General features: G+C 43.6%; 3 protein-coding genes across 3 annotated transcripts; 2 read left to right on the top strand and 1 right to left on the bottom strand.

Annotated features, from left to right (window-relative positions):
- Positions 1–85: 85 nt before the first annotated feature.
- LOC143420558 (DIS3-like exonuclease 1) lies at positions 86–8,271 on the bottom strand. Its single transcript, XM_076888754.1, has 7 exons — positions 8,243–8,271; positions 5,641–5,904; positions 4,304–4,458; positions 3,950–4,128; positions 3,714–3,859; positions 2,879–3,050; positions 86–1,418 (listed from the first exon to the last, which is right to left on the bottom strand). The coding sequence occupies exons 1-7, from the start codon at positions 8,269–8,271 to the stop codon at positions 1,101–1,103; spliced, it is 1,263 nt and encodes a 420-aa protein (XP_076744869.1). The 3' UTR covers positions 86–1,100.
- LOC112435336 (leucine-rich repeat-containing protein 31-like) lies at positions 6,699–11,723 on the top strand. Its single transcript, XM_024803780.2, has 5 exons — positions 6,699–7,158; positions 8,287–8,389; positions 8,715–8,879; positions 9,032–9,187; positions 9,461–11,723. The coding sequence occupies exons 2-5, from the start codon at positions 8,335–8,337 to the stop codon at positions 9,916–9,918; spliced, it is 834 nt and encodes a 277-aa protein (XP_024659548.2). The 5' UTR covers positions 6,699–7,158; positions 8,287–8,334; the 3' UTR covers positions 9,919–11,723.
- A 1,796-nt stretch (positions 11,724–13,519) lies between these two features.
- LOC143420258 (kinesin-like protein KIF1B) lies at positions 13,520–19,847 on the top strand. Its single transcript, XM_076888017.1, has 5 exons — positions 13,520–13,591; positions 13,685–13,838; positions 14,065–14,257; positions 14,415–14,533; positions 18,375–19,847. The coding sequence occupies exons 2-5, from the start codon at positions 13,828–13,830 to the stop codon at positions 18,577–18,579; spliced, it is 528 nt and encodes a 175-aa protein (XP_076744132.1). The 5' UTR covers positions 13,520–13,591; positions 13,685–13,827; the 3' UTR covers positions 18,580–19,847.
- Positions 19,848–21,426: the final 1,579 nt, after the last annotated feature.

Below are 21,426 nucleotides of genomic sequence, written 5' to 3' on the forward strand. Positions count from 1 at the left end.
GCATTAAGTGCTCGTTCAATTATGAACAGTTCTTTCTTAAGCTACTGCAGGGACATGAAACGCAACACGATGAAGTGGCTCCATCTGCGCTAATGAAAACACCATTTTTAATTACAGGCCACTGCACACATATTGAAATAGTTATGTACAGTTCATATTTCTGTTGGTAGTTCTAGAAAACAATCTTAAAATCCACAAACCAAAAAACGCTTCTGATTATTTACCAGTTCAAACAATAAAAATGTCCTTGGTGTTGGTGTCTTCTATACAGGCTCTTGATATACAAACTATAAGATAAATACATCCTAGTTTTATACATCACTTCCAACACAACCAACCTCAGGTGTATTTCATTACTCTACGGGTTTATTTTAAAGTCTGCTAATGAGTGACATGAAGTTTTATCAGTCCGGTGACCTGTCCAGGGCGTATCCTGCCTCTCACCCTATGACAGCTGGGACAGATTCCAGGACGTGCAGAAGAAAATGGACGAGTGGACGTTTTATCATCTCCAGAACAATACTCGTGCTGGGTTTTGTATGAAGTGGTCACAGGTAGTACAATATGTGTGAACTCACCAAAAATGGTTCTATAACACAAGACATTTAATTTACACAAGACATTGATCCCACCAGTGAGATATTGAGATCACTGGTGCTGAGAGAAAAGCCTTTTGTTACCAGACTTCTTTAACCTGCTGCAGTTGACTAGTTTCCTGCAGGATTGAACCACATTTGCAGTGAGTACTAGGTCTTGTCAAAGTAACTGCTGACACTTCACTGGCATTAACACGTTCCCTATCCTCCTTACAACTAAGTTTAACTTGATGTGATTTTAAAAACTAACTTTTACAAAACGTATCCACTGATTCGGTTTGACTCTGGTTTCTAAAAAGATGGCGGGACATGTTTTTACTTAATATTGTGTTTGCTTTCCTGTGACTTCACACACTCGTGTGGTTTGTCCACACACAATCTGGAGCTACAAGAATGACCTGGATGACTCAGCACGAGTGATCTTCAATGATCACCGTTCTGTTAGCGCACAGCGTGCAGTTCTCACAAGTGTCTGCTTGGAGGTAAAGCTGGGCTACAGCGTTTCTATGCTGTTGTTGCCGGGAGGCGTGAAGCCCTTTCCAGATCCATCAGAGCCAACTCTCTGATTTCTTCCAGAATAGAGTACAGACTGGGAGTTTTGCTCTGACGAAACTCTCTTTCCTCTTTGGAGAGTTTGGGGCGCCGGGCTGTCTTCTCCTGAGCCAGCGCCTCTTCATTCTGACGCACCACCTCTTTGACCAGCTGACTGCGGCCCTGAGGGCTGGGCTGCTGGGACTTGGCACTGTGGTGAGGCTTGTTGCTGATGACCTCGAGGTTTAGACGGTCAGCGTGGCAAGTTGAAGAGTGGACAGAAATACGAACCTGAAGAGAGCAGAGAACGTAAGTCACAGTATTCCTCAGTTCGATCACTACACAGTAATGGCACCTACTGAAAATAGTCTAATGGAATGCTATGCAAAGACAGGCCCACTTAAGGTTTGTGACGTAATATATAACAGCAGTCCTCTCAGCACTGTGCGCAGCGTCACAGCTAAGTAGACAGTGGTGTAGAGTGGAGAAGTTTCCGACTGTGCCACAATTTTGTTCATAAATAGGATAAATTGGATACGTATGTTACACACACGTATCCAATGTAACAAACGTTCATCCATCCGTACACGAACTTTCTTTACTGTGCTTTCTAACATTCACACGACGTGGAGACTGGAGCAGAGGGGGAGAAAAACATTCATTAACACTGTGACCTCGGTCAAGTGTCACAGTGAGGTTGTTGTTTTGTTGATTTGTTTGTTGAATATCATCATCATCTCTTTGTTTGATATGATCATAGCTTGACAGCAGTCAATGCTGTGGTGGACAACTTGTGTTTGGGCTAATGTTTCTTTCTATCTTGTTTTGGCCACATGTGTCATCCATCATCATCCATCAGTAAGCTATGTTGTTAGCATTGCCTTTGCCCTTTGACATTTATGACCCCAGGATAAGTCCATGAAAGAAAGAAAAGATGTTGATAACAGTGGAAGCAGCAGTACTCTGTCACTTTTTCATGTCTTAAAGCCAAAGATGTGAGAATAACACACCGTTACTTCAGTTTCTTTTTGTTAGCTAACCTTAGGGTAATGTTTCCTGCTCTTTTTGCTTAAATCACATGCACTTATTCCTCACAATCATCGTGTGTAACATGCCTGAACTTAATATAACTTGACGCCAGTGATGGGCAGCAACGCATAATTAGATTACTTTTTTCAAGTAACGAGTAAAGTAAGGGATTACTGTTGCAAAAAAGGTAATTAGATTACTGTTACTGTCCCGTAAACACGCTGCTCTACTGTGTTACTAAACCGTGAGTTTGTTTGCAAGAGTGTCTCATGACAATGACATAAGTGCATGCGACGTTTGTGGTAACAAACGTGTGCAGAGCAACAATGGATCATTTATCGAGTGCGAGAGAGAGAGTGCGACCGTGCAGCGTTTAAAGGCGTTTATGTGAAAACAATTACCGCCCACTGTCATTTTTTATCTCCATTTAAAAACAATAAACTGAATAACTTTAAACGATTTATTTTCAGGAATCATTTTCGTCTCATTCATCTTACTGACGTTTTGTTACCTTGAGATTAGCTAACAAAGCAGCAACCACACAACACTTTATCACAACAAGATCATAAAACGTCTCTTAATGTTGGACCACAAAAGATCCAGTAGTCGTATGAACCTGTGATTCATATACACTCATGCATATATATTTGGAATCGTCGCCTTTAGGCGCTGCATTGCTGGAAACCTTCTAAAATGATTGATTAGCGTTTTCTGTGACTTACGGTGATGTGGTCAAACAGTTTGAAGGTGGAGGTGCCACAGCTGGAGGTGGTGGTAATGCGGTCCGGGTATTTTCGCACAGTGCCACCCTGCCAATCACAGCTGCCGTCCTGTCCCGCTACCACCACCAGGCCCTCTTTGTTCTTCAGATACACAGGCCCCCTCACACCATACCTGTGAACAACATGGCTGTGGTCAGAGGCAGCCTTACTTACTCAGTGATATTACTCAACCTGCTTTGCGCCCTGTGATTTTAATCATTACATGGATTCTACAGCCTTCTCAAAATGACCACAGGTTACATTTTAATAAACTGTTAATATTGCATATCCCTGTAACACCACAAGCATGGAGAACACTGATGTTATTAAATTACACTTTCCTTGCAATAAACAAGCAGCAACCTCCAGAGGTTAGCTAAGCTAACGTAGAAGTGCCACAAACACAAGGCTGGCTCCAAAGCACCGTCCCTCCCCACAGACTCAACTTCAGCAATGCAATTAACTTATTTAAAGCCTGGTAGAGAAAAGATTCGGGGTTTTAGCCGATTTTCCCTGCTCACAATAAATGTTTAAGGAATTAGTTTAGTAAATTTATACAATTTAAAACTCATTTTGAGGTTTTTTAAGAGAAAATAAAACTAGCGTGTATACTGTTAAATATACATTGATTAGCGTGCAATTACATCTTCCAACAAATTCATTCATTGTCATAAACTTTGAATTCGTCTATTAAAAATACACGAGTGGTTGGCCGTCTGTGAGCTGCTGTACAGCTCCATTAAACAAAGGAAAAGAAGAAGACTGCAGAACAAAACACAGGACTGAAGGTTCTTACTCTGGGATAAACACCAAGACACCGTTGTCTCGAATGGAGTAGACAACAGCGTCAGCCACACAGCACGGGTCTGTCTGAGGGTCTCGTTCTCTGAAAAACAGACACTGAAACAGTGCTGTGGATCGCATTTGGGCTGCCTGTGCTGCCTGCAAATGAAACACAGACGTCAGCACAGCTTCTGTTAATAGAGTAAGAGGTGAATCATTGAAAAACACAAACAATAAAACACCCCTGACCCTGTTCTTGCTGTTGACATGGTGAGCCATTTCCTCCACTTCTTTGTTACTGGCTGGTGCTTTACCAGATACAACGCCCCTCTGCATGTGCAGGGCTGCGGTAAGAAGGCGGTGCACGACAATGTCTGCGTACCGACGGATGGGTGAGGTAAAGTGTGTGTAGCGATCCAGAGCCAGACCTACGACAACGAAGCAAATATCAGCACGTTAGCCTTCTTTCTAGTTCTCAGTCGAATAATTCTTCACAAACAACAGACGTTGGACAAGTGTGTGCAGACGTGTGATGGATGGACTGACCCACAGTCACACTGAAACTCTAGTGCAGCCAATAAAAGCTGTGCAGCGGTATCGTACCATAATGGTAGTATTGGTCTTGAGGATGAGCACCAGTGGAGAAGTACAGAGCCTGTGACATAGCAGTGGTGGCCATCATTCTGAACAACCTGTTCACCAAGGGGTCCTGTGGGTCCACAGCTCGGTCCAGTGAGGCAGCTAAAGCCTTGTTGGACCTGAAGGAACAGAGCCAGAAACCAGGGATGAGTGAGGCCTCTCATCTCAGCAGTCAGTGACACAAAGCTACTTGCATCACCATGTCTCTTGTCCTGGGACCGGTTCTGCTGTTGGTTTAACCCCCCCCCCCACAATCCTCCAACCGCACATTCATATTTTGTTTTCAAACTCCATTGCAGTTCATTCCACGCCTCAGATCCTCAGACCTTTTGTAAACAGTTAAACAAATAAAAGTTAACTGTAATAGATTACAGGTTGTAATTAAATAAATCACTGCCTCTTTTAAAAAACAGAAAAACAAACCATCTTTAATTATTTGAGTTGTTTGTTTTGTTCCCGTGTGAGAATATTCAACACTGCTCTCTGTGCAAAACGGGTTTAAAAGCATAAACAGCTGTGGGATCCTGTTTGTCCGGGATTTGAACCGGGGAACAAACTGCGGCAGGATCAGCGTTGTGCCGAGGTCGGCATCGCCGACAGCATGTGTTCCCCCTGCGTGGCGAGCGTTCGCTGGGCACGGAGTGTGGATCCAGGTTACGCCGCCTCCATTACAAACAGTCAGACGTGGAAGTAGTGATGTTTTAGTTTTGTAAAAAAGTGAAACCTGAGTGTCGTTACATTACCATTCAGTTTAAGGGTTACAACAGAAAATGAAATATTTATTGTCCTCTCGTGGTATCAGACGGGATTATTTTAACAAACGAAGGACATTTTGCCTGATAATTATATTTATCCTGTAACTTTACTGTGTAAAGAGCTAAAACCTCCAAAGTTTCAGGAGTAGTTAGTCGTTATAAGAAGTGTTTGTGAACTGAAAATCAAGAATGTGGGATCCTGTTTGTCCGTGATTTGGACAGCCCAGCGTGTGCTCCCGACGCAGGGGAAACTAATTCTGTCGGGGAGACCGACCTTGCCACGACAGCTGTTGTGAAGCTGAAGCCAAAGGCAAGATATGCTTCATCATATGTTGTAGTCTTTGGTTTGGAAGCATATTTGGCTTCAACCTCAACCTGAGCTGAAGGAACATGTCTTCTTCTTGTCTGACTGCTCATGTGACACCTGAGTGTGTCCCCGTGTTATCAAACATTTCAGGTTCACACACTTGTGTGTCTGAACATGATGTGCGTTGGACTACAATATGCATTTCCTCAGTTTCTATACTGAACAGTCAAAAACATTACCTGGTGTCAATGGTGAAACCTTTGGCCTTTGCAGTGTCCACCAGCTGGTTGAATAGCTCCTGTTGTGGTGGTGGGTGACACCTTAGAAGGGCCTGGTTGGGGAAAGCTTCCTGGATCTTGCGGGCCACCCAGTGGTTGGCGTAAATCATGCACTCTGCCACGGTCTCATGGACCTCCAGGGGCTGACGAGGGACCAGGGCCGTAATGTTCCTCTCCTCATCCAGCTGGGCACCCACCTGAAAAGGGAAAATGCTTCTAACGTGACTTCAATGAAAAAGAATATGAAAATGCATCAGTGGGCCACATTTTACTACAGTTTACTTTAACTCAGTTGAACATGCACCATTCCACCGGAACAAATGCTGCACGGAGAACCAAATGTGAATGAATCTCAACCTGAAAACAGTCTACTGTCTTTCCTACGTTCAGCTCTCTATCATACCAGTAAGAACACATATCCCTAACAGGCACACAGCTCTGCTCATGGGCACAGAAACTCCACCGATCTGCTGTTCATGCTTTTTGTTTATAGTGGACAGCCAATCAGAGTTTAAGTTAGCTCAAAGGAAATGTGCCTTAAAGAGAGAACAAAACTTTTCTCAGACTAAGGATGAACTGAGGGGACCCAAAGCACTTCAGCAGGAACCAAAAGAAGCCAGAAAGTTTGGATTTGAACACAGTTTTGGCCGTTTTATATAATAGATCAAGATGAAACATCTGTTGTCCTTATCCTTCAGGACAACAGATGTTTCACCAGCGGTCAATAATCCAGCTTTGTCAAGATAAGAACTTGATTTTTGGGTGGCAGCTCAATCATTAAACACACTTTTAGAAATATATTGGTTTTTCCACTATCCCAGAAGCAACCCGAGAGAATCATTTTTACTTCATATCAATATTCTGTGTGCGTACAGCCATAACAGGAATGCAATAACTGAATAATAAATAAATCCAAGACATCCTATTAGAGAGCATCTTATAGAACAACAGGAATTGTCCATATGAGGTTTTAACAGATGGCCGACCAGCCGCTGTAGATAAATGGCTGTGATCTAATGTGAAAACTGTCAGTGGTTTCACAGTGGAGTGCTTGGTTTCTTTATTCCAATATTCTCACTGAAATGACTTTCTGATAAAATGTTTTCTGCTGAGGAACGTGTTCTGCTTAGACGCCTGATTTTAAAAATAACGTCTCTATTAGACCGTACTATAATTTATTATCGATGAAAAGAAATATATGGTATCCATCTGTAATTCTGTAAATAACACAGCAAAAAACCAAACTAAACATAAAGACCTGGAAGACTCCTGCGTCTAAATTCATTCAGTTATTGTACTGAGTCCTGAACATGTTAGAAATATGGTATCTTCAACACATCAGTGGAGAATCTGTTCCAGGAGTTCAAGCGAGGCTTCTTCCTGGTGTGTGAGCAGGATTTGGTGAGGCTGTTTCGACCAGAGGAGCTGCAGGGAGTGCTGGTCGGCCAGGACGTGCATGACTGGGAAAAGTTCAAACAGGTACAGTCAGCCAAACAGACACAGGCTGTAGTTTCACAGCTGTCCTGTAGCACAATAACTGTGTACTGCATACTGTCAAAAGCATTCAGTCGGCTGCTTTAACACAAATATGAACTTGTGTCACATCTCAGTCTTAATCCAGACTTTTGTATGATAGTATAATATAATAGTCAGCCCACCCTTCGCAGCTATAACTGCTTCCACTCTTCTGGAAAAGCTTTCCACAAGGTTTAGGTGTGTTTATGGGAATTTTTTGACTATTCTTCCAGAGGTGCATTTGTGGTGTCAGACACTGACGTTGGAGGAGAAGGCCTGGCTCACAGTTGCTGCTCTAATTCATCCCAAAGATGTTCTATCTGGTTGAGGTCAGGACTCTGTGCAGGCTAGTCCAGTTCTTCTACACCAAACTCACTCATCCATGTCTTTATGGACCTTGTATTGTGCACTGGTGCCCAGCCATGTGCACACATGCCCACACTTTACACTTGGCACAGTGCAGTCAGACAAGTACTTCTGGCAACCACCAAACCCTGACACATCCATCGGATTGCCAGTCAGAGAAGTGTGATTCGTCACTCCAGTAAACACATCTCCACTGCTTTAGAGTCCAGTGTTGAGATGCTTAAATCACTCCATCTGACGCTTTGCATTGTGTTTGTCAGTGTAAGGCTGGGATGCAGCTGCTCAGCCATGGAAACCAATGAAGTTTGGACATCTGTAACAACAGCAGACTGCAGATATTGGTGACTTAAGTGCACTATGAGCCTTAGCATCAGCTGACTCGCTGTCATTTCCAATTACTTCCACTTTGTTATAATATCACTAACAGCTGACTATGGAATATTTAATAGCGAGGAAATTTCATGACTGGACTTGTTGCACTGGTGCATCCTATCACATTACCATGCTGGAATTCATTCAGTTCCTGAGAGCGACTCGTCCTTTCACACATGTTTGTAGAAGTAGTCTGCATGCCTAGGTGCTTGATTTAATACACCTGTGTCCATGGAAGTGATTGGAACACATTAATTGAATGATTTGGATGTGTTAGGGAATACTTTTGGCAACATAGTGTATGCCTGACCTTACAAACTCTATGATTATAACAGTCATTTTCACTGTTTTCAGAACACAAGTTATGGTTGGAGATATCATGACCGCCACCCCACCATACAGATGTTTTGGGAGGTATTTGATGAACTAACTGAAGAGCAGAGGAAAGATTTCCTTCGTAAGTACTTGCTGAAGCCTCCATTATGATATGTTACTGAAATCACACTGTATCATATAAAACATTAGATTTTTCTGCGCTTTACCAAGATACATTAGAGAGCAGCATTGTTCTGATTAATATACTGTAAAGCTGCTTCTAGCTGGTGGACTGAGCCGCCTCACCTTTCACCTGGCTCACGTCACACACCTGGAGAGACTCGACCTCCACCTGTGTTGCCTCACGCGAGATGATCTAGAGGCTCTGAGTCAGTTGCTACCAATCTCACACGCCGGACACTAATCGCATGCTCGCTGCAGCAGTCATGTGACTCGTTGTTTTTCAGTCCAGGTGCTGCCCTCTCTCACTGCACTGACCGAGCTTGATGTGTCATCCAATAAGGAAGTGGGAGGTGTGGTCCACCTGCTGGTCTCCGCCCTCCCTGCGACACAAATGAGGAGGCTGCCATTCAACAGCTGCTACATGAGCAACGAGTCCTTCACTGCTCTGGGTAACACACACACACACACACACACACACACACACACACACACACACACACACACTTGTTTATTTATAGAAGTTTTCCTTCAAGTCATTCTCCCTGAATACCTCTTCCACCCTCTAGCCTGAAATGGTGAAAACTTTGTGTTTATGCATCAGCCCTGGCGGTGTCCTATCTGCGCACGGTGGATATTTCCTGGTGTAAAGTGGTTGGCGGTCACTTGGCGCTCCTGCTGGATGCTCTGCAGCCATCAGTCGTCAGCGAGCTCCGTCTTTGCAGCTGCGAGCTCACCACTGATGACATGCAACATCTGGGTAACTAACACACAATGACATTATACTTTTTCTTTTTTGGTCTGTAGTGGATCATTAGGCTGCATAAATGTATATTAAGACAAGTAAAGCCTGAAGGAAATTGATATTTCTTTCATTTATTTCATGCTGCCAGCATCTGTAGCTGTCGTATAAAACAAAACAATGAAACTATTCGGTGTTATTTTTGTCTCCATCAGAAACATTGTGAACAAAACAGTAAAGTGAACAGGCATAAAGTGATCAGTTATCAATGGGTCCTCTTCCTCTGTGCAGCTGCCGTGTGCAGACGGGGCTGTCTCTCCTCACTCCGTGCACTGGATCTGTCCTACAACAGCTTGGTGGGAGACAACGGTTGGTGCAGTCTGTTTGCAGCAGGAGGTCTGGGCTCTCTGGAAGACGTGGATGTCAGTTTGCGACCTTCAACCTCTGCTCCGTGCTCAGCCTGGCTGCCCGCTCTGCTCCGAGCTCTGCCTCAAATGCCGGCGCTGGCTCGACTGGCCATGCAGAGGTGGACAGCTGACTGTCAGGAGAGAGAGCAGCTCAGGTACTGTCTGAAAAAGAGGAGCGTCCTGCTGGAAAGGGATCCAGATTTACAAGACACATCATCAGCATGTAAAGGGAACAGTCAGGAGAGCCTAGAAGAGAGTCAGCCTGAGGAGATTGGAGCGGACCGCACTGGAATTTACTGTCAAAGAGCGACCCACTTTGTTGCTTTATTATTATTTTTTTAAGTCTCTGTTACCACAAGAAGGTCAGTGTTGACGTCAGCTGCATCACGTCTGATGTAAACTGTGTCACACGTGATGGTTTCAGGGAATACTGGGAACTTACAGAGTTAAGCACAGCTGGTGTGGGTTATCATATTTGTCGTCTCTCACCTTGGCTGCAGGGTCTGGGTCTTTCCAATGCAGCAGTCCTAACACTTGAGACACACATGCCGAGAAGTGGGGATACCTGGAAATGGACAAAGGCTTTCAGCAGAGTTTTAAAGCAGCTATTCAGGAAAAGAGCTGTGAATTATCTGCATACCTTGTTAGGTAATCAGCTATTTTGGGGTTCTTTAACAAATCAACCAAAAGGTCGACTGAGTATTTTCTCGTCAGAGTACCTTCACCGTTCACGATGATGTTGAGCACAAGCTGGAGCGTTTGATGGATGTTCTTTGCATCAAAGAGCTACGAGGAAATCCCAGAGAGTAGAGACAGGATATTATGTGAATCAGCATGAATGTTGTTTGTTGTTCAACAGATAAAAACAAGAAGAGAAAATAGAAACAAAGTAAAAAAGGAACAATTGTTTCTGCCGTTAAGAAAAAAAAATTGAGTCATGGCAGAGACCTGCAGAAGTCTTGAGTCTCATTTGATGACATTTTGTCAGATTGCCTTGTAATTTAAAAAAAACAAAACTGTTTTTTGAGCAAAAGTTCTCCAGGTTTTTTTGGAGTTCTTTCAAAGTTTTCTTATTTTTGGACGTTAGCTGCTTTTTCACTCTTTTTCAGTCCAGTCTGTGCATCTGAACATTTACAGAAAGATTTCTTTGTTTCGTCTTTAGACACTTTGTTAAACGCAGATCCCAGCAGAGTTCGCCTACCTTCTCTCCAACCTTCTCAGGTTTTGTGGATATTATACATGGTTATGCTGAGGATATGTCGGCTACTTTCCACTGGAAATGCCTTTTGGTTAAACTGTCAGCGAGGAATTTGCACTGTTACATTTTTATATAACTTTAATGCAAAAAAAACAGCTGCTTGTTTAAGTGAAAATACACTGATGGGGTTTTTTTCTATTCATGAAACAGGAGTGTGATCAGTTTAATAAAAGAAAAAATAACCATAACCAAGATATGAGGGGAAATCTTGGACAAATACAAGCAGACTGGAGCAGCCAGCGTTCAAAACACCGACGTTCAAGGTAACAGAAGGTTCCCGAGCCACATCCACCCAGCTGGTTTCTGTGTTTCTTGTGTATTTGTGTACACTGTGACTTCATGGCTGTCTTGGGCTCCAGCTCTTGTTTTGGTGTCTCATTAATTTGATTTAATGTCCTGCTTAGTGATAACATCACTCTTGGCCTCCCTGCACTGGCTTCCAATTGAATTTAGGATTCATTTTCAAGTTCTTTTATTGGTTTTTAAATCTTTAAATGGTCTGGCACCTGCTGAAGCCCTATGTCCCCACTCGTTCGCTCCGGTCAGCTGAGCAGCTGTTGCTCTCAGTCCCCAAATCACGGCTGAAACTGAGAGGAGACCGAGCGTTCTCTATCGTGGCTCCTAAGCTTTGGAATAATCTTCCTCTTCACATTAGGCAATCGACATCAGTGCTGGTTTTTAAATCCAGATTGAAAAAGCATTTTTATTCACTGGCTTTTGACTCAGTGGTTGACTGACTTGTATTTTATTGTTTTTCGCTATGTTTATTATTGTATCGTATTTATTATTCTTATGGTATCTATTATGTTTCTATTGTTCAGCAGTTTGGTCAGCCTTGTGTGTTTTTAAAGTGCTATATAAATAAACAATGATGATGATGATGAACATAGTAACGTGTGTTGGGTTGCTCTGTCTTCAGACTCACTGTCAGACTGATTAGACAGTGAGTCTGAAGGTGAGAGTCCTCACTGCCCACGCCTGTCTTTGGGTCTGACCAACACCGTTTCCTGTGTGTCATTCCCCCCTCGCCTTCCCCCCATCCGTCCTGTCTGCACTGACCTCTCCAATAAAGACAAAAGGCCTCATTTTCTGAAACTCTTCCTATCCCATCACCTTGCGAAGAATCACTTCACCATGTTGATTAATAAGGACGGTGGGAATGGTTTGAAGTCTCGTCACAGAAAATGTGCCAAAGGCAAAGAATCTGAGCTTGAAATAAAATGAAATGAAAGATCAGCCCCACACAGGGGTTAAATTCAGATGGAAACTCTTATCACACAAAGAGAACAAGCGAATAAATATATCTGAGTGTGGCCCCTCGACTGTCACAGTGTAGCTGACATTTGATCTTATCATGTGTTAAAGCTATTTTAATTACTGAAGAGAACCAGTGTCAAACTCAGCCCAAGTATGGTTGTACGTTAATCCTTAAAGCAACAACGTTTTTAAAGTTGCAGCGTCATTTTTACACCACACCTAAAATCCCACTAATCGTCCGGGCTCTTCACCCTATGACCACACGCTGGGGTATCTAACACCACATGACCCAAATGGAAACTATGTCAGCTGAAAGAAACCCATCGAAATGTGCAACACTTAAAACTTTGCCTGATTGGAGCATGGCTTCAAATACAGCCCTGAAAACAGACAGGCGGTCGTTGGCATTTCGTTACAAAGTTTCCTTGTTCAAAACTTCTGCTTCATTATAGCAACCGAGTGACTGGGATCTACGAGCTGAGCTTGTGTAAGATGTCTGACACTGGAAGCTCAGGTGAGCGGCCATGAAACATGTTTAAAGAACGGCAGCTGTTTTATCATAATTCTGTGGAGAGCTTCATCCTAATGAGGGCTCATGTCCTGAGCAGGGATGCAGAGGAGGAGGAGGAAGGTCCTGGACACATCAGTGGCTTATGTGCGTGGAGAGGAGAACCTGGCCGGCTGGAGGCCCAGAGGAGATAGCCTCATCCTAGAGCACCAGTGGGAGCTGGAGAAGATGGAGCAGCTGCAGGAGGTGGGGCCTTAAAAGATTCATAAAGAAATAAATCTGTTTAATATCGTAGAGGGAAAAATGACTTTTCAGCTCAAAGACCAAAGTGCTATTCTAAAAAGTTTTTTCTTAGAGTACAGACTTTACATGACTAACCTCCCCTCTTCTCCCCACCTCACATTCGCCCCCATCTTTCGTCCAGGTGGAAAAGACCCGTCACCTTCTGGGAGAGGCGGCTCCCGTGGGAACAGCTCCCACCACCAAGTCCCTGAGTGAGTCTCTGTCCCCCAGCGTGAGCTCCGGCACTCTGTCCACATCCACCTCCGTCTCCTCGCAGATCTCCAGCACCACCTTTGAAAGCGTGAGAAGGAGCTGGCCACCAAGGTGAGAAAAACGTGGGCTTAGTGGGCGTTCTTGTTGCTGCCTTCTTCCTTCTCTGCTCGGAGCTGATCGGTCTTGTTCCTGTTGTGTTGTAGTGCCTGCGCCTTCTGACACACACCTTCAATACTGAATACAAGCAGCTGGTGAACAGCATCAGTGACTGCAAGGTGAGAAATAATACAAAGAAATAAAAAAATAGCCTTTCTGTGTCACATCAGGGAGTTCCTATATTGACGTCTACCTCATCCTGCTGTTGTTTCACTTCAGCTTTCTCTCATCTCACCGATCGGACGTGATCCATCCGTGACGAGCTTCAGCAGTGCCACCCTCACCCCTTCCTCTACCTCCCCCTCTCTGTCGGACTCCCGCTGTGGCTCCATGGGCCAGAAGTAAACATATTTTTAGGAACATTGACCTCGATCTGCAAACGGTTATTGACAGGTTATCTATTTGATTCTAACTTGGTGTGATTTGTGTTAAAGGACCCCTGAGAACAGATCACGTGCCTCCAGTCCCTCCTGCTCAGACTGTGAAAACTTCCCGATGGTTCCCACTCTGGAGACCTCCTACCTTGCGCGGGCTGCAAAAGAACGAGTTCCTGAACTTGGTGCCTGATATTGAAGAAATGCGACCAGGGTGAGTAATGCCATATTAACCCAAATACTGTCACTATGACATGTGTCTCACAGACCAAATGTAAGTCGACACTCATGTTCTCTAGTTCAAGCAGAAATGATGTGGATCGATTCAAATTCCTGAGCCTGGATGATTTCAGCTGGAAACAAACCAACTCTGCTTCTTCCTCAGAAAAACAAGCGCTCTCTTAAAAAATAAATAAATGAATAAAATCTCTTCTTTTCAGATCTGTTGTGTCCAAGAAGGGTTTTCTAAGCTTCGTGGAGCCTCGCTCTAACTCATGGGGGAAGCATTTTGTGGTTGTTCGCCGGCCCTACGACTTCATCTACAACAGCGACCAGGACCCCGTGGAGCGAGGCGTCCTCAACCTCTCCACAGCACAGGTGGAATACAGCGAAGACCAGCAGGCCATGCTTAAGGTTTGAGGCAGGATAGAGAAAGGCTGGATGTAACACGTTTGTCTTTTAATGAGAATTCATTCAAATTGTTTTGGTGCACGTTGATTGATGAAATGGCAAATGGACTGGGATTTATCATTTGAATGAACATGAATATAATGTGATGTTTTCTTTTCAGACGCCCAACACATTTGCAGTGTGCACAAAACATGGAGGCATCCTCCTGCAGGCCACCAACGAGAACGACATGAACGACTGGCTGTACGCTTTTAATCCTCTGCTAGCAGGAACGATAAGGTACACACACACAGACACACACGCTCCTCTCACACCACAGTCAAACGTGCAGCTTCTGCACCCTTCAAAAACATTCCCTTCTTCTCACAACGTAAAAATCTCCCTGCAGATCTAAGCTGGCGAGGCGGCGCAGCCTTCCTCCAGCAACCCCGCTGCCAGCTCAGCTTTCCTCCTCTCTATTCCCTCCCCTCAGCTTTTTGTGTTTTTGTTTCGATGACAATGTTTGGGTCTAATCTTGTTCCGCTTAGTTGTCATTCCCAAACTCTCCTAACTAAGTAGCATGTTGTAGTAGTCTACTTGTGTGTGCACGACTCTTTAGAAACTTTCCGTTTGCCCGTCATCTGTACAAAAAAAATGTCTCTATCAGTGCTATTTGTCTCCTGAAATGAGTTTCATTCTATTTTGGGGGTTTTTGCTGTTGGTTTTTTAATAAATTAACATGCTCGCATGATACCTGCAGCAGTCCTCAGGAGAAGACCAGGTTTGCTCAGTTTAAAACAAAAAAACAAAAATGAACCAAATCAGCCAGCTTACATTTGAAACCATGAAGGAAAAATCTACAGTTATCTCCAAGTGACGTGTTAGTTTATGCTCTGTGTTACGACCCGGCTCAGCGGACGTAACATAAACGAGCCCAGAGACTAGGGGGTTAGATAAAAAGAAAAACATAAGGTTTATTAACACAACTGAAAACCGTTAGTGAAACAACTCACTAGGCAATAGAGTGATTTTAAACAAACATAACAACTCCAGTAACACCAATAACACCAGTAGAACACTACTCATCTAAACATCTCACAGGAGGCAACTCAAAACAAAGGCTCAAATGGCAGCAGTGCAAAGGCAGGAGGGACCGTCTCCACAGTCTGTTCAAATCAACAAGTCCCTCCACGAATGAAGAATCCTCAGCCTTTTATCTTCTCAGGTGATTGCAGGCAGCTGTGTCATTGGTCTGTCGTACTCAAGGCTCCCTCAGCAGCCAATGGTGTGAGTGGTCTGGCACGCTCTGACCTGAATGAAGGTGGGGCGGGCATAGGTCCGGGCCAGCCAATCCCCCGTGAGTCCTGGAACACTTTGATTTCCATAGAGGAAGGCGGGGCCACCCCTCCCCTTAAAGTACCACCTATGTTGGGCAGAAGCAGACATTAAAGAGTGTGAACAAAAACAAAGAACAAACACAGCAAAACATGTTTACAAGCGGGACAGACCATCAGCTAAAACATTTTCAGACCCCTTCTTATGGTGAATACTTAAGTTGTATTCCTGCAACAACAGAGCCCAGCGCATAAGGCGCTGGTTATGATTAAACATGCGAGTAAGGAACACAAGTGGGTTGTGGTCGGTGTACACAACAAGAGGTAACATGCTGGACCCCAGGTATACGTGAAAGTGCTGAAGAGCCAACAACAAAGTCAGGGTCTCCTTTTCAATGGTGGAGTAGTTTAACTGATTTTTATTGAACTTGCGGGAAAAGTAACAAACGGGGTGGTTCAAACCCTGCAAGTCTTCTTGCAACAGCACTGCCCCAGCCCCGACAGCACTGGCATCAACCTCCAGTTTGAATGGTCGTGTCAAATCAGGTGCAGCTAACACAGGAGTGTGGCAGAGGAGGGCTTTCGCACTCTCAAAAGCATCTTGACACTCACTTGACCATATAAACTCAACTTTTGGGCTGAGTAGGTCAGTCAATGGCTTGACTACTGAGGAGAAATTTTTACAAAGGTTTCTGTAGTAGCCCACCATCCCTAGAAACCTACTCAACTCACGCCTGGTGGTAGGTGTGGGAAACTCTTTAATCACTGCCACTTTGGCATCTATGGGCCGGACCTGTCCACGTCCCACCTCCCTGCCTAAGTACATCACTATAGCTTTGGCAAACTCACACTTAGCTAAGTTGAGAGTCAGAGTAGCTTGAGCCAAACGGTGAAATACCTGCTGTAACGTTTCCAAATGATCTTGCCATGTTTCAGTATAAATTACTAGATCATCTACGTAGGCACTGCAGTTGGACAGGCCACGGAGGACTTTATTTACCATCCTCTGGAAGGTGGCAGGAGCGTTACACATGCTGAAAGCCATGACTGCGTATTGTAGAAAATCATCAGGTGTAACAAAGGCAGAGATGTTAGAGGCACGTTCAGTTAAAGGGACCTGCCAGTAACCATTAAGAAGATCTAATTTAGTGACATACTGAGCAGTCCAATACTGTCCACACAATCCTCAACTCTTGGGAGAGGATGTGAGTCAGCCACAGTCACAGAGTTCACCTTCCGGAAGTCTGTAATAAAACGGGGCGAGCCATCTGGCTTAGATTCCACTATACAAGGCGAGCTCCAGGGGCTTTGACTGGGCTTCGCTAAGCCATGTTGCAGCAGATAGTCAGCCTCCTGTTTCATGAGCAAGCGCTTATGGGGGCTGGCTCGATAAGGATGCTGCTTAATAGGTTTAGCTCCCTGGACATCAATATCATGCTCTAGCACCGTGGTGCAAGTTGGCACATCCCCGAGTAAACAGGTGTATTCCTTAATCAAGACAGTAACACAGAGACAGAGGGGTCAGAGTCAGGAGCTGTGATAAGAGGCCTGGTGGTGCCGACCTTTTCAATAAAAGGTGATCATCATGTCTGGCGATTATACCTCAGCAGAGACTTTGTTTGGTGAATGACACAGGTCAGAAATAATAGAAACAAACTTCAGAGTGACAGACGAGCAACCACACACAGCAGCGCCATCTTGTTACCAGTCAGGTGTGAAGAGCAGTTAGACCAAAGGTTCATTCAAGACTTTTTATGTGAAGGGAAGGATTTTAAACTGGATTCTGGATTTATCAGAAAATCAGTTCAGCTCGATCTATTTCAGGATGGCTGAGTGGTCTAAGGTGCTGTGTTTAGTGCTCACTCTCCCCTGGAGGTGTGGGTTTGAATCCCACTCTTAGCAGTTTCTGCTTCATTGTCTTTCTCGGTGTTCACATCTCCTCATTCCTGAAATGGTCTGCTCACATTCACGTCCAGTCCAAAAAGGCTAGGCAAGCGCCTGTACCGTCTCCGACAACTCAGGAAGTTAGCAGGTTTTTCCAGTGGTCCTCAGAACTTTCTATTCAGGCGCTGTGGAGAGCATCCTCACACAGAACATCACTTCCTGGTGTGGGAATAACTGTGTCCAGGATTGAGAAGCAGAGTGATCCGTGCGTCAGAACGCTGCTGCGTTACAAATGCAAATACAGTATGATCCACAAATATAACTTCCCTACAGGACATTTACACCAGGAGATGTTGGTCCAGAGCATCTCAGATATTAAAGGACTGGTCCCATCCCAGTAACAAAATGTTTCGACTTCTGCAATCAGGCAGAAGGTTCCACACCATCGGGGCCAAAACAGACACTCGAGGAGGAGCTTCTCTCCTCAGGCCGTACGAGTCCTAAACCAGAACACGCCCCCACTCCCCTCATAGCATCAATAAGTGACTGAAACAGGACCTTATATCAATCTGTTCACACTACCCTGGTCGCATTACTGTTTACACTTCTCTGGTCACTCAGTTGAATTACTCTGTTTATATTACTCTGGTCACTTGTTTACTTGCACAGCTCTGTCAATACGTTGCTGTGCTAATATGGCACAAGACACTTTAACACTCCATTTGCACAAAGTACATTTTCAGATTTTTGATTTAAAATTTCCAGACTTTTAAAATCTATTTACTTATTGTATGTAATGTCTTTTTTTGTACAGTCAAAGGAGCAGTTCAGGAGACATTTCACTGTTTGTTTTGTAATTTAATGACTATGCATGTGACAAATAAAAAATCTTCAGTCTTGAACGTTATGCTCTCTCTTTCTAGGCCCTGCCAGTACTCTCGCTCCAGCATTTTGGATCAGCTGAAGGCTTTTGAGGGAGTTTTTATGACATCTGAAAATAGCAAATTACAGTTTCCCAGGACTTGCATGAACAGTTCAACAGCAAAGCCCCAAAAACCAAACAGGCTCATCAGGGATTTGAACCCAGGACCGCTTACACCCAAAGTGAAAAGGGAAAAGCTTCCTTAGGCATTTTCCAGGTCACAGCAGAGGTGTGCTTGCAGGCGGAGGAGGAGTGAGGTGCTGAGGCTGCTCCTGCTGCCCTCCAGCGAAGCCCAGGTGGCTGCTCTCAAACCTGCCCACAGCAAAGAGGAGCAGCTTCAATTACATGTTTCTTAGATTGTCACAAATAAGCTTTCGTCTAATTTTCAGATGATCACTTTTAATTTTAAATTAAGAACCAATTTAGGTGGGTTATTTAGAGCTTCCAATGAGGTGCATGTGTTTAGATCATGGCGGACAAAAAAAGAGTACCTGAAGAAAAACCCTGCAACATGGAGCATGCACCCACCTGCAATCAACACAGTGGCATGAGCATATAGTCATACAGATGAGCATGACAGCGTCAAGCTTCATAACCAGAAACCTTACACCACAAATTAAGTCACATTTTGACCCTAAAATCTGAATTTTGCAGTTAAAATCATCACATAATTTTCATCTGTAATATTTTATTTCACTTGGTACATAAGTTACATGTGTGCATAATGCACTGAAAGAGATTCCTTCGTGGTACTGAAGTACTAATGTTTACTGATGTTTATTTTTGGCCCTTTTGTGTATCAGTAAAACTGATGTGCGTTCTTCCACATGCATATTGTTAAAGTCGTGTGAGAGAGTTACACATTTATAATATATGATACATAACTGTGTATTGTAGTAGTTCTGTGTACAAGTTTGAATTGAATTCTCTTATTTAATCTAAAATAAAACTCTGTGTTATCTTGAATAACAAATAATTACCTTAGAAAAACTTTTTGGAGAATTTAAATGGTAAACAATAAGAACAAGGCCAACAACATCCTTCATATCAGATCTGTTAGCTGTCCCTGTATGAGGGACTATGGGAACATGTGTGCAGCTGCAGAGATTCTTTCAAATGGAGCCTAAACAGCATGTGGCAGCTGAGAGGCTCTATAGACAACACGTGGGCTTGTCCAGGATTTGAACCCGGGACCTCTCACACCCAAAGTGAGAATCATACCCCTAGACCAACGAGCCACACAAACAGTCCAGCAAGTCTTTTTTTCACAAAGTCTCACATCAGAGCAACTAGATGAAGAAGAATGTGTGAAAGATTGTCTTGAACGCTCAGAGAATCATCTGTTTGTGTGCTTGATTCTAGATTTTATTCTAGGATTAATTCAGTAGAGATTTATTGGACATACTATAAGGACACATTCTATTTAACTTGAATTCTCAACAACAACAATGAGGGCTGGCCCTAAATAAATAAAGTTAAAATAAATCATATCACACTAACTGCTCTGTGTGTACTTTCTAAAAGAATCTTCTATCATTTGAATATAGCAGACATGCTTTATAAAAGCCTAGTATATATTATTTTCTTTCTTCCCTTAAACTGAAAGAATTACAAGTATGTAACTAGTATAGCAAGTTGAGAGTCATACTGTACCAAAAGAAAACAAACCTCTTCTGCCAAAGAGGAGGAGTGTAGAGATTAGAATATTATTTTACTGTTACTATTCATAACATTATCATTACTGTTGCATTACGTATCATTTATCATTATCATTTCATTAGAGCATTTATTGAAACTGTTGATGTTACATTAAAGTTTGTATTTCAGGTGTGAGCATAATTACATAATAATCTTTCATTGCAGGTGCAACTGTAACCATGTTATCCATATTGCATTTTGTGCTAATTAAAGAGTTGAAGCTCGGTCAAGTTAATTAATGGTCTGAAGCTTCGGTCAGCGCGACGTCTGGCCGATCAATAGGAAGTTAAGGTGACCTGGAGCCATGAAAGAATTGCATACATGCTTACAATACAATACACTACATATAACCTGTAAACAGAATAGAGGCCTGTGTGTGTTCAGCAGCCTGCTGCATTGGAGTTTGCCTAGTAACAGATGACTCGAACGGAGTCAGGAAGTATACTTCTAAGATGTCTTTGTTTGTCGAGTGAGGTCATGCACTGAGGTCAAGACACATAGTCTGCCTGAACACACATACACAGTATATAGACTTGTTTTGCTCGAAACTGCAAAGTTGTTTTACCTGCATACGTGACAGTTTAGTTCCACAAATAAGTGAAGTGCAGTAAGTGAAATAACAGGAAGCATCTGGCGGTGGCGGAGGAACAGAGGAAGGAACTGTTCTTTTTTAGAATATGTCCAAGGTCGGAATTACTGGAACTGATGCATGTTTCTTATCTGCTTTGACGCATGATGCTTGTCATCGACTATGTTATATATATGACTGCTCGTTTACTGTTCTGGGGAGATCGAGGCTGATGTTTTGCAGAGCTCATCTTTCCCACACACGTGTGTGCTTTAATAAAATCATTGTTTTGACGCACAATGGACCTCCAGTCATTTGTCTCTTACCTCAAATACGAAATCAGGACACTTCTTAAACACTAATAAAAATATATAACATAATTCACAATCCACTTATGACACGTTTTATGAAGTGTCAAACTGAAAGAAAAGCGTGTTTTGTCATGGTATGTCATAACAATAGCTGATGGGCTTCTATTCCTATAAAGCAGACTAGACAAACAGAAACCATCTGTCACGGTCCCCGTGTCTCTCTGGTTGGCCCACGCTCGCTACAGGTTTTGTTGTTGTTAGTTTTGGTTTTTTTGTCTCTCCTCCTCCTCTCTGCCTGGGTGGAGCTCATTACGGGCTCTCACTCTTGGCCCACGCACCCCTGTGGATGGTGTCCACCTGCGGCTGATCCGGCTGATTTCCCCAGCTGCTATTTAAGGCAGTGGCACAGAGCAGCTCACCGCTGGAACGTCGAACCACCTGAGTTCGTGCTCGCGGCATATTCAAAGAAGGATCGC

Source organism: Maylandia zebra, linkage group LG9 (assembly GCF_041146795.1).
Source record: "Maylandia zebra isolate NMK-2024a linkage group LG9, Mzebra_GT3a, whole genome shotgun sequence".
NCBI classification, from domain to species: domain Eukaryota; kingdom Metazoa; phylum Chordata; class Actinopteri; order Cichliformes; family Cichlidae; genus Maylandia; species Maylandia zebra.

Bases quoted from the DNA above. Each gene is read 5' to 3' on its own strand.
- LOC143420558 (XM_076888754.1), bottom strand. From the start codon at position 8,271: ATGACTGTTATAATCATAGAGTTTGTAAG. The intron at 5,905-8,242 runs GTCAGGCATACA...TTTTCATTGAAG, and splicing joins ATAATCATAGAGTTTGTAAG to TCACGTTAGAAGCATTTTCC. The intron at 3,860-3,949 runs GTCAGGGGTGTT...TTTCATTTGCAG, and splicing joins ATGTCAACAGCAAGAACAGG to GCAGCACAGGCAGCCCAAAT.
- LOC112435336 (XM_024803780.2), top strand. From the start codon at position 8,335: ATGTTTTGGGAGGTATTTGATGAACTAACTGAAGAGCAGAGGAAAGAT. The intron at 8,390-8,714 runs GTAAGTACTTGC...GTTGTTTTTCAG, and splicing joins GCAGAGGAAAGATTTCCTTC to TCCAGGTGCTGCCCTCTCTC. The intron at 9,188-9,460 runs GTAACTAACACA...TCCTCTGTGCAG, and splicing joins TGATGACATGCAACATCTGG to CTGCCGTGTGCAGACGGGGC.
- LOC143420258 (XM_076888017.1), top strand. The intron at 14,258-14,414 runs GTTTGAGGCAGG...TTTTCTTTTCAG, and splicing joins ACCAGCAGGCCATGCTTAAG to ACGCCCAACACATTTGCAGT. The intron at 14,534-18,374 runs GTACACACACAC...CTCTCTTTCTAG, and splicing joins CTGCTAGCAGGAACGATAAG to GCCCTGCCAGTACTCTCGCT.